The following is a 12,391-nucleotide window of genomic DNA, read 5'->3' on the forward strand; positions in this document are numbered from 1 at the left end:
CCAATACACCATGAGGAAAAAAACAGAGGCATCGTTATGAGCAAAGTGTTCAACAAGAAAAAAAAAACCTTAGGAAAAATATTACAACTATGTTGCAGAACCAGGCAGGTGGGGAGGACAAGGGGAACAGCAGTGTATTGGGTAAAGCCATAAGAGATCGGAAACTCTATTTTAAAAAGCAGACATTTTAAGGAACAAAATAAGAATGTATGATTGGAGTTGGTAAATAGTGCACAGGCCAGGGACGACAGAGATTTTTGAAGGACCGTTAATCAGAACCAGCACTTCTGTCTTAATTAATGGAGTGGCAGGCACTGATTGGGCGCCCTGCATAGCGGTCACTCTAGGTGATAATAGGGATACCTCGCAGAACACACATTACCTGACGGACAAATGGGAGTGTAATATCATGATTGAAGCATTGATCGGAATAACAACAAATCTGAATTCCTTGCAAGCTGGCAGTCCCGACCAGTCCTGCAATGCCTTGTTAAAATTGGAGCCAATGCTCTGGGCCAAGACAATGCATTTGCTACATATTGCCATTAGTAACACTGTTAAAGTCCCTCAATCATCGAAGGATGCAATTATACTACCGGTGTACAAAAAAGATGCAGAAATGATCCATAGGATGCTGGCCATGCTGAGTATACCAGTAAAGGTGTTTGCAAGAGTGTTGCTAATTCAACGTTTGAATGGAATAATAACCATCGAATCATTCCAGTGAATCAGACCGGATTAGGTAAAGGTTTGAGTATGTTATCCCATCTGTTGATGCTAGTTGAGTTACTTTACTATGCCTTGCACAGCCTAAATGCATATAGTATGTTGGATGGACAAAATAACTATTGCCTTGGGCGATTGGATAACTTGCATGTCAAGTGTGGTATGAGTATGTATTTAACGACAGACAATTTGTATAAATTCTATGTCAAACATACCCCACTGGCATAAATTGAAGTGTACCCACATAGTGCCACAGCATGTAGGTATATGGCCATCAAATTCAATGACATGAATACTTTGAAAATTGTGAGAGCTCAAAGGAAAATACTGAGATCCAAGAGACGTTGTAGACTATGTGGTGAGCTTGTAATTAAATCAATTAAGCACTTATATGTAGAATGCTACAGTTTGGATACATTAAGCTATATGCAGGTTCCCAGATTTATAACCTTCATGAAAGATCCCTTTTGTTGCTTCTAGGCCAGATAACTTAGTTGGTGCAAGTGGGGGGAGTAAATCAGATGAGTGCATGGATGTCATTTACTGGCATTAGCTCTGGTGACGGGCACACAGAGTGTTACAATTACAACCAGACAGGTAATATACCCCGACAATGTATATATAAAATCCGTTCAACAGCTTAAGGGTAGAAAAATCCGAAAGGGTCTGTGAGCAATACAGCAAGAAAACCGCCTCACCACCAATATGTAAAGCGAAACGGCCAAATTAACTAGGAGCAAGCCCAAATCGCCCAAATCGCTCAACTGAACATTTATCAAGAAAACCACCAGCAGACAGGTGGGAGGACAAAATAAGGCAGTGTGGGGTCAAATCATCCACCAACACCTGAACTAGTGCCACACAAGTACCAAACTGGGGCCCACGTCAGGGATGCACATAAGAACACAGGACCTACCCAGAATATGACGTGCTCACAGCACTCCTCACTGAAATAACACTTGTATAATAGAGAACAGCACTAATTAACGACTTCAAGGTAGCACTCTAGTACTGTTTCACTTCTACTTTGCTACCCCTTATGGCTGTCATCAGTGCGACCAGCGTGACCCTCCATCCCGTGCTGGAGTGAAAGCACTAGAGGAGTGGGCCTGCGAACGTGCAGTGTACCATCTAGCCAAACAGACCAAAGACTGTCACTTCCGACTGCCCATTCTCCAGAGTTACAACTATATACCCTATTCAAAAAATTGCTAACCCTGTATCCATGAACCATTGTGTCAATGGGCCTCATTACGACCCTGGCGGTAAGGGGTTAACGCCAGCGTTAGCTGCGCCGACCCCTTACCGCCAACTACGAGGTCCCTTAGCGCCATGGCGCTTTTAACACCTGCTTTTAGCAGGTGTTAAAATCCATGGCGCTAAGGGACCATGGAGTTAATTACGCCACCGTAATTTACGGTGGCGTAATTAACGCCTTCCCCACTCCCATTATGCCCTATGGGGCAAAAATGGGAATGGGGAAGGGTAAATGGGGATTGGGGACTTACCGCCCCGCCGACCTCGGAATGGGGCGGTAAGTCCGCCAACCACCATGGCGTAAACGTAGTTTACGCCATGGTGGTAAAGTCACGGCCCAGGCACTAACTTACCGCCTGGGTCGTAATGAGGCCCAATGTCATTAAACTCTCTGGATACAGCATGTTTTCCTATTTACATCACTCCATGCACATCCCCAACAAATCCCACAATTCTCTCTTTACAACAACACTACATACAGTATCGGTTAACAACTTCCCCCACTCTTTTTGGCTTCAGATAAACTGGTTTGAAGTACACGATACTACTGTACTGTAGTGTACTGAAGCATCATTCTGAGGTGGTCATCTTACACGCCATGACCCAGAGCACATTCTCATTGCATGGTGCTGTCTATGGGGACTCTGAGGGATTCTAGAAGAAATATGGGCTACAGTGATCTTGTAACTCTTGCAACCATCAGCATTAAAGACATATTTATGGGAGGGAAAAAGAGAAACATGCCCCGGTACTCCACCTTTGAGGGGTGTGGGGGCAACAGAGCCAGCTGATACATGTGCTGTTGGCCCCTACTGCTTTCAGCACTCCCTAGCTTGTTTTTCATGGGACGACTTTCAATGTCTTCCTGTGCATGAACCTGCACTGCATCAGTAACCTCAAAGTTCCACTTTCTCCTGCTTTCCATTGACTAATTCAGCAAGTATGCATGTGTTTCCGCAGAAGGAAATGATATTTATATTAGCTTTCATGTGGTTGTATGAGAGGGGAGGGAGAAAGATATAAAGCGAGGGAGGTGGGAGAGGGAGAAGGAAAGAGATAGAGAGGGAGAGCAGAGTGAAAAAGAAAGAAAGAAAGAGAGAGAGAGAGAGAGAGAGAGAGAGAGAGAGAGAGAGAGAGAGAGAGAGAGAGAGACGGGGATGGGAGTGGGAGAAGGAGAGAGAAGAGCATGCGCGTGAGAGACTGAGGGGAAAAGAGGGGGAGTGAAAGAGAGAAAGAGCAAGAGAGATAGACTGCTCGATAAAGCCTCATACAGTAAACATCAAATGTGCCGAATGCAGTTCTGAAAAACATATTTTTTCTGGTGATCTTGAGCTTCCTCACAAACTCTGTTCTTGTGGACCCTGTGGATTCAGGACTGCGTCTGGCCATGGAGGTGGGAGGGGCAGTAGCCCCCAATAATGCCACTCCCCCACCATGTCCATGAGTAACAGCTAAATCCTGTCACTCTCACTCATGGACATGGTGGAGTTGCACTGCATGTGCATTGGAGAGCACTCTAATGAGCCATCCCAGCTGGATATGCGCACTGAGGGTCATCCCAGCAATAAAAAAGCCAATTAAACCCAGCTGAAAATAATGCCTGGGGGTGTTAAGAAAGAACCACCTGAACAGCATCCTTTTCTGAAGACTCAGCCCTCTGTCCTGTCCCTCATACAGTCTGGGGTGGGGCCAGACTTTGTAGGCCTCACATCAGTATGTGCAAGTGATAGGAGAAGGGGGTGGTGATCTGAGGGAGGGGTCAGGTCTCGGTTTCTGCCTCTGAGCATTGACAGGAGGAGGTTCAATTCTCAGAGGCTGGGGAGGAGGAAATAATGCCAGTGGTGCCCCACCCACATGCAGGAGCCTGGGAAAGGGAAACAAAACCAAACATCTTTCCCCAACAATATACCACCTGGCAGATCTAAGTGAGGAGGAGCACCAGCGGGGAGCAAGCAACCTAGCAAGCACCCCTCTGCAGTTAGGTATTTTATTTTTGAGTATTTATTAATCTGATTGCCTTTTCTAATTAGTATATCAGACTCAGCTTTGCAGGCTAATTAACAGAGGCATGACATTTCAAATGCCTTTTTTAATTTGCCTGACTGTCAGCCTCATAGGCTAATTATTAACAAATAAGTACCAAGGACTATTTTGCAAGACACACAGGGGACACATTAGGCCTTAAATTTAACAAGTTCCTTTTGGAATTAGGGCTAAGAATGGTTAATGGCAGAGTCCTGCCTAATGTTCCAGGAAATATTACTTTTAGGAGCTCTGAAAGTATATGCATTATATGTTTGTTTATAATGAGAGCATGCAGTTGGGTACATTTAAAATCATTCGAGGTTATCCCTAAGCCAGATAGTGACCATGCCGCACTATCACTTAATTTGATCTGGGGGAATGATCACAGTAGCAGGGCAATTGCCTCCTCTCCAGCATGTCCAGTTGAGGCAGCCCCCAATATGTGAAGTAAAAGGAATTGGGCTAAACTGTCACCCGGCTGAATAACACACATGATAGTGAACAACACCCTTAGCTTGCATTAGCTTGAAGAGAACTGTAGCCATAACCAAGTTATAGCAAATTTACAGAAATATATAGAGATTGCAGGGCTTCACTTAAAATCTAAATGCCTAAACCCAAGTGTGAACACATGCCACTTTAAAGTAGGCTGGTTCCCAAGGGGGTGTAAGTTAGCAAAGCAGAAGTTAATACCTGATCTTAAAACAACTCTTTATAGCCCATTGGAGGCAAATAGGCGTGCCTATAGGATTGCCTGTTTGGCTGCTTTCTCAAATAATACCTGCACATTTTGGTTACTTGTGTCACCCTCCGTGAATGTGCCCTTAGAATCTCATTGCAATACCAGCATCAGTCCCCAGGCTTGCATAGAGTATTTCCATGAGATATACTCAAAAGAAGGCTTAAATGGGAAATGTACCCTCAACCAGTAAATTCATGTAGGTGTCTCCATGCATGCTTCACAAGCAGAGTTTTCACTAAATGAAGCCTGTGAAGTCATCACTAAGCAAGCAGCTCCTCAAAGTCCTGCCCATGATGCAATTCTGGCAGACCTCTTTAAGTCTTACTTAGACCTCTTGTCTCCCTTTTTAACCAATGTTGTTAATGCTATATGGGTCACTGGTCAAATCCTCTGGAGCTGGAGGCAGGTTCTGATTGTGGAGGTCTGCAAGAAGTGGTACTGGATAGTTCCTCGGTCATATCACCCAATCTCTCTACTGGATACAGTTATTAAACATTTTGCTAAATTGGTCTTTACTAGCTTAATGCGTGGGTTACGGCAAAATAATCTCTGTAAATTGCAAGACTATATTTTCCAATTTGGACATCTCTTGAACAGAATGTGGACTGGCTGTTTCTTTTTTTTTTTTTTTTTTTTTTTTTTTTTGTATTTAATCAACAGATTTTTACAAAAATGATTTTTTGTCGTAAAATTCGCATAAAGCTGGTGCTGTCGCTAAAAGTGTTGCTTTAAAATATTGCTTAAAATGTGCCGTCCTCGCGGACTATGCCCGTGGCAGATTTAGTGATTCTAGTATTTTGTACGTAGCTATCTGCCATTTTGTCTTGTCTCCTCCCATTAAGCGAGCCCAACAAGTGTCTTCGTCAGCTATAGTAAAGTCCGAAAAAATATGTCTCAGGTAACGGCTTCTTACTTGTTGGTTTGCAGCACATTTTAGCAATAAATGACGTATTGACTCTATTTCTTGTATATTGCAAAAACGACAGAAATTGGATTCAGTTTTGCCTCTTATTGCCAAGATCTCGTTTGTTGGCAAGAGATTTAGGCGAGCACGTAGTAACATGTCTCTCCCCTTCCTACAAGGGAATTTTTTGATGAATTCTTGTAGTTCGTTTAGTCTTTTTACGTTTGGAGGCAGATGTGCGGTTAACTTGTTTTTTTCTGCAATTTCCAGAGTTCGTATCCAATCGTATTCTCTTAGTTTTTTAAGGACTAATTTCGGGTTGGTGGTTAGTGTTTCTTCGTTCTCCTGAATTTGTTCCAACGCCTGGATGTTGTCGTTTTTCCATTTCATTAGGCTTCCAGTATTGGTTCGTTCGAGTTCCTGATTTATCAAATTGTAAATTGATGGAGGCTCCGCCATCCGACATTTCCTATAAAGCATCAATTTTGCCTGTTCGACAGAGCTTTTAAGGGACGGCAAGCTGAGCTCTTTTCGAATCGAGGCACCTGATGTTGAATTAGGCAGCATGAGGACTTTTCTCCAAAACTTTGACTCCATTTTTGTCCAGATATCTAAAGGCAGGTTTATCATGGCATCGCCTCCATATGATAGAGTTGGCATAACTTTTTTCTTGTAAAATTCTCGCACTGGTATCAGCGAGTATCTGCCAAACTTTCTATCTATTGCCCTGGCTTGGGCTGCCATTAGGTTTACTTTCGTTGTTAGTGCTATTTGCATGGCTTTGTCTTGTTTTGTACTGTCTAATGTGACTCCTAGGTATTTAAAGACCAAGACTGTATCAATTGGTTCGCCCTCCAGATTTAAGCTCGGTCCTTTGCTTTTTCTAGTCGCCTTCCCGAATCTCAGCAATTTGGTTTTTTTGATGTTGATTTCTAGCCGGTTTTCTTGCATATACTTCTGCAGACTTGCCATTTGTCGCTGTAGTCCCACGGGAGTGTGGTCCAAAAGTACTAGGTCGTCCGCATATAAGAGCCTCGTTATTGGTGTTTTACAAATTTTCGGTGGAAAAGATCGTATAGTTGTGTCTGAGCCATTTATATCACCAATAAATGCTAAGAATAAGGCCGGGGCCAGTGGACACCCCTGTTTCACACCTCTAGCTGTTGGTATCTGGTTTGATAATAAGCCGTTTTGGTCCAAACGGATCCGCATGCTGGTGTCTGTGTATAGTGCCTTAATTGGGTTCAGCAAGGGTGCAGGACAGTCCCATTCCTCCAGTTTAGACCAGAGCCTTGCCCTGTCTATACGATCAAAGGCCTGGGTCAAGTCGATGAAAGCCACAAAGATGCTAGGGCCCCCTTCCAGGACTTTATTTTTCAGGACAGAAAGGAGTAGAATATTGGCCGTCGTGCCCATGTTTTTCTTAAATCCCGTTTGAAATGGGTCTTCACAAGGAGCTTTTGCTGCCCATCGCTTAAAGTGGTCTAGTAACATTGCTCCAAACACTTTCCCTATGACATCGAGGAGCGCAATTGGTCTATAGTTCATTGGATTCTTTTTGTCACCTTTTTTGAAAATGGGTACCACTGTTGCTGATTTCCAGGACGACGGTATAGTTCTCAAATCCGCACATTTTCTGAAGATTTTACTCAGAAGGCTTGCCCACTCATCGGGATTTGTTTTTAAGTCCACATTTGTGACCCCGTCGGGCCCCGGGGCTCTTGAGTTCTTTAGACTTGATATCTTTAGTCGGATCTCCTCGGAGTCGTCTACTTTTAGCCATGGGCCTTGCTCGTGTCCAACGGGTTCGCTGGAGGGTTTCGTTGGAGCCAAGTACATTGTTTCAAAGTGTTTTACCCATGTTGTTTCTCCCACCTCATTTATTAATGATTTTTCTTGAACGTCCGTCGTGGCTCTCAAGGTGCTCCAGAATTCTCTTGTGTTTCTCCCACTAATCATTTTCAAGATGTTTTCCGAGTCTTGTTGGTAGAGTTTTAACCTGTGTTCTCTAACCCAGGCTTTGTAGTGCTTTGCTGCCGCCGCTGCTTCTTCGTATGCTGCCGGTGTATCATTAATTTTTGCTCTTCGTTGGATTTTGCGAAGGATGCGGCGTTTCTCCACCAAAGGTTTATCGAACACATGTTTTGGTGGGTTTCCACCAAATTTTTTTACAAATGTAGTTTTTTTGTACTTTGTTAGAAGAGGGATATAGTTAGTTTTGTTCTCCTCCGCTGTTTCCGTCATGGAATTAAATCGATTTTCTAGTTCCACAATGTGCTCCTTTGATAGTTTTAATCGATTTCCTTGTCCGTTGACTATGATATCGGCTTTCATGTAGTCATTCGGGGGGCTAGATGCCTCCCAAGAAGTTGAGAGCAAATTGTGATCACTGGCCCTTGTTCTAATTATTCCAAAGTCTTTTGTTATAGCCAAGATCGGTTCTGTGACGAACATGTAATCTATTGTTGCCTTTGAATTATTTCTTTCCCATGTTGGCAGATGCTTTGGGTCTGGGAAGGCTTCTTGTAAGTTGTGCAGATTTCTTGATTTCATCAGACGGGTCCATAGTATTCCGCGCTGTTCTCCCCGCTGTCTGTTTACTTGACTGCTTCCTTTCTCTGGATCTGTAGAGCATATTGCGTTTAGATCTCCGCAGATCATGAAGTGGTTTACTAAGTGTTCCGCCATGGCTATATCCAGTGCTTCTTCAATTTTCTCCAGGAAGGTAGTTGTTTCTGTAGATGCTGGGTTCCAGTAGACGTTTGCTATAATTAATGGTGTTTTTCCATAGCTTTCTTTGTTATTTGTCTTGCGAGTCCATGAGGCTTTCACCATCAGTATTTCCAGGTTACTAATCAATGTCTCGTCTAGTGTGATCCCACTTCCGTTTTTGCAGGCGATCAGGAGCCCTGAAGATGGTCTCCCCAGACGGCCCTTATTTGCGGGTGCCAAGATTAAATCGAATCCTCGCATAGAGGGTGGTTCACACAGCCAGGTTTCTTGGAGGCATATTAAATCATATGCTCCTAAAGTCATGTCGCTAGCCGATAGGAGGTGAAGATGTCCTCTCGTATTCCACGAGCACATTTTTATTGTCTGCTTCTGTTCTCCTCCCTTGCATTTCCCTCGTTGAATGTGCTCGACTCCAGGAAACTGCTATTTTTGCTTCTTTTCTGTTAGTGCTTTTGGCAGCCAGGACCATATTCCTTTCATTGGGGCACATTTTTGTGAAGGTTCGCTCTCAGTTTTTTTTTGTTGTTGCTCCTGATTTTGTTCCCTGCGAGTCGCTGTTTCCCTGGCTCTGTGAATGTTTCTTGGATCTTCTTGTTTTCGTTCCTGTTTTCGCGAGGATATTTCCATGTCACTATGGCTAAGTCTCTTGTCTTCTGTCCGGTTTCTTCCATATTGGATGTTTTCCTTTAACTTCAATGATTTTTGACCTTCTCGCTTTTTCATTTCTTCCGTCTTTTCCTTAACTTCGAAACTTGTGTAACTTTTCTTTGTTTGTAAGTTGGAGTTACTCTGTTTATTTAAGTTTTTATCTGGAGATTCTTTCCTCTTCCTATCATTGTTGTCGTGTTTTTGCTTTGTCTGCGTCACTTGGTACACCCTTAAGTCGTATCCCATGTTTTCTAGTTCTCTTTTATTTTCAAGGAGGGTGTTTTTTAACTTCGTTGACGCTATATGCAGGTAAGTTCTGGCCTTGGTGTTTCTATGACTTGGTTCTACCACTAATAAATCTTCTGATTTGATATATTTTAGGTTTCGGATGTATTTGAACAACTTTAATACCGAATTTCTGTTTAGTGTTACCTTGTCCTCATTTTCTTCTACTTGCGTTATTTTAATCTGCCATTTCGCTTGGTCCCATTTCCTAGGCTTTGGGTTAGGCCACTTGGTCCTGTCTCTATGCTGTGGACTCAGTTCTCCGTAGCCACGTGATGAAGTTGTGATGTTCTTTTCATTTTTCCCTCGTTTGTCATGTTTATATTTCATGTCCTTGCTCGTTGGCGTATATCCTCTTAAGTTTTTGCTTTCGCTCTCTTGCTCATCTTGGCGATACTGAAAATCGACTTGCTGTGTTAGATTTGAGCGTTCTCCCTCGCGGGCCTCTTGTCTTGCGCGGGAATAGTGGTCTACCTTCTTTAGAGTTCTGCCACTCCGTTGATCTGGTGTTCTTGATCTCGCCCTTTCTCTCTCCTTTTTTGTATCCATCATTTGTTTCAGAATTTTTTGTCTCACCGTTTCAGTGACCTTGATTTCGTTTTTGTCTCTGCTACGTGTCTTTACCAATTTTTGTTTTTGGCGTTGTTCGGTCCATTGTGAGTTTACCTCTGCTTTGTTGTCTGCTTTATTGCTTTTACCGGCCAATTGTGAATACAGACTTTTGGAGGTTTTCTTTGGGCTTGAATCTGAGGTAGAGTCTTCTGACACGTATTGACTCAGGTTCATTAGTTCATCGTTTTCCAGAAAGTCATAAGTTATCTTCGGTGGTGCTGTCTTATTCGTTTCCGAGTTTTCCTGTTTGTTCATGGGTTCTATATTTATATCTAAGTTCTCCTCCATGCGTACTTTATCTTTGTGGCTTGCAGGCCGCTTAAAGACTTGAAAAATCGCCTCTACTGATTCTGTACGTGTCTTAGGCAGCTTAGGTAACGATTTTGTTCCCTCTTTTTTTTTTTGAACAATTTCTCCTCCCTGAAGTTGGTCTCCAGGTACTTCAATTGTGATTTCTGGTTTGTTTGAGTTCAGTGTACACTCTGATTGTCCTAGACGGGTATTCATCTGAACTACTTTAGTGACTTTTTCTGTGGATGATTTGCTCTCTGTTAAGTCTATCGTGATAATTGTTTGAGTTTCTATAGTTTTTGTCTTCGTTGCGTGAGCCTCATCTTTCCCACATATTTGGTTGGGCATGGCTGATGTATCTTGGTTCTCTTCTTGGTTGTTTTTTTTCCTGGCTTCTAAAGCCATGATATATGCTTCTAAAAAGATGACTTTGCTGTACATCATTGCTTGGATGCTGGTGTGGTCCTTCAGTGAGTCGGCGATGGCTTCATAGAGCTTCATGAATGGAGCGAGTGCTATATTTACAGATGACATGATGGAAAGTAGGTCAGTCTTTTTGTTTAAGTGTTCCGCTGAGCTCGAAGAATATTGCTGCGTTGAAGTTCTCCTTAAAGGGGCGTCAATTATAATTGTTGTCTTGTTTCCCCCCAGATTTTGTGATGGTGCAACAGTGTCAAGTAAGCGACTTCGATGTTCCGTCGTATCTGGTCGAGGACTAAGTGGTTCATGGCCCCACTGGTTTTGATGGTGATTCTGTCCGTGTTTTTTCATTTGGGCCTGAACTGGAGTCGGCGCTTTGGACGGGGTTGGTTGATCAACTGAGTGTGTGTTTTCCTCCGTTTTGCTCAGATGTCGTTCCCGTATAGTCTCGTCATTTACTATCGGGTCGGGCTCCAGAAGTGGATTTGTGGATGTTATATTGTCTGATTCAGATGTATCTCCTTTCTCCAAATTTGAAACTAGTGTAGTATCTATTTCCCGCAGTGTTTTATTTATCTTATCCATCCCTGTTTGTGTACCACCCAAGGTTTCTTCTTTCTCACCGGTACCTGGTTTTTCAAATAGACTTTCCCTTTCCTGTTGGTATTTTGGTTTCTCCTGTTCCCTGGCCCTTAAGTTGTCCGGTTTCTCCCTTTCTTCTGTTGTTTTTGTGTTGATTTGTAGATGCAGGTCGCCATTGAGTGTCTCTATTTCTTGCAAGGCCGTTGGGTGGAGAAGTGTCTTAAGTGTTGCGGGCTCTTCACTTTCTCTTTCTTCTAACTGATTCCATGAGCCCTCTTTCTCCTCCAATGGTAAAACGTCCTTCGTTCCTGGTTTTCCACTCTTTTTACAGTCTAACCTTCGTAGTTTGAAAGGGGGTAAACATTCATTTAAAGCATCGAGTATCTCCATGTCTGATAGCTCCATGTGATGTCTATTTATCCCTTTTGTGTTAGATCGAGACGTGAAGTAGTTTGTCATTGGGTTTTTTTCATTTGTTGTTGTCCTATTTTTGTTGAGATGTTTACCACCCTTATTTCTTTTTGTGGTAATTTTAACCAATTGCCTTTGCCTTTTTTTGCTGTTAGTTGTTTTACTGCCTTCACTGGCCGTAAGAACTTCTTCCATGTCTATTTGATTGTCCTTGTCGTCTGTGCTGTCTTCTGCCTCTGCGTGGATTGCCGCCACCACTTGGATTTGGCCCAACGTCAACTCCCCCTGATGGGCCGTGCTGGGAGGTGCTCGGCTAGACTCGCCGGATGGTGCGTGTTTTATGATCTCAACGGCGTCCACCCCTCCCCCGCCTTCCTGGCCGTTCTCCACCACGCTCGTAGCTAAGGGGCCGACTCTGTGAGTCCCCGGTGTCTCGGCCGAGGAATCCCTGCGCTGGTCACCCAGGTCCATCGCGACCTGCTCCACAACGGGGTCCGGATCGAGCTCGGGTAGTAGTTGCAATGGTGGCGATGGCTGCGGTTGTGGTTTTTTCCTTGCATTTTGCGGAAACACCCCTATTGGAGACAGCAATGAGTTTGAGGGGTCTGTTTGTTGTATTTGTACATTTTGTTCTGGTTGCGGAGCCCAAGTCTGATGTAAAGTCTGTTGGCCACCCTTGTCTTGCAGACCCCAATCACTGATTTTGTCATTTTCGTTTCTCTTTGGACTATGTGTCGGTGTTATCTCATGACCCC

At 43.5% G+C, this 12,391-nt stretch overlaps 1 protein-coding gene across 1 annotated transcript; it reads right to left on the bottom strand.

Annotated features, from left to right (window-relative positions):
- Positions 1 to 8,810: 8,810 nt before the first annotated feature.
- LOC138510732 (caldesmon-like) lies at positions 8,811 to 12,107 on the bottom strand. The gene has a single exon (XM_069626484.1). It carries the CDS (start codon positions 12,105 to 12,107, stop codon positions 8,811 to 8,813), a length of 3,297 nt encoding a protein of 1,098 aa, XP_069482585.1.
- Positions 12,108 to 12,391: the final 284 nt, after the last annotated feature.

This window comes from Ambystoma mexicanum, chromosome 6p, assembly GCF_040938575.1.
Source record: "Ambystoma mexicanum isolate Mex_15411 chromosome 6p, UKY_AmexF1_1, whole genome shotgun sequence".
NCBI classification, from domain to species: Eukaryota; Metazoa; Chordata; class Amphibia; order Caudata; family Ambystomatidae; genus Ambystoma; species Ambystoma mexicanum.

Bases quoted from the DNA above. Each gene is read 5' to 3' on its own strand.
- LOC138510732 (XM_069626484.1), bottom strand. From the start codon at position 12,107: ATGGACCTGGGTGACCAGCGCAGGGATTCCTCGGCCGAGACACCGGGG.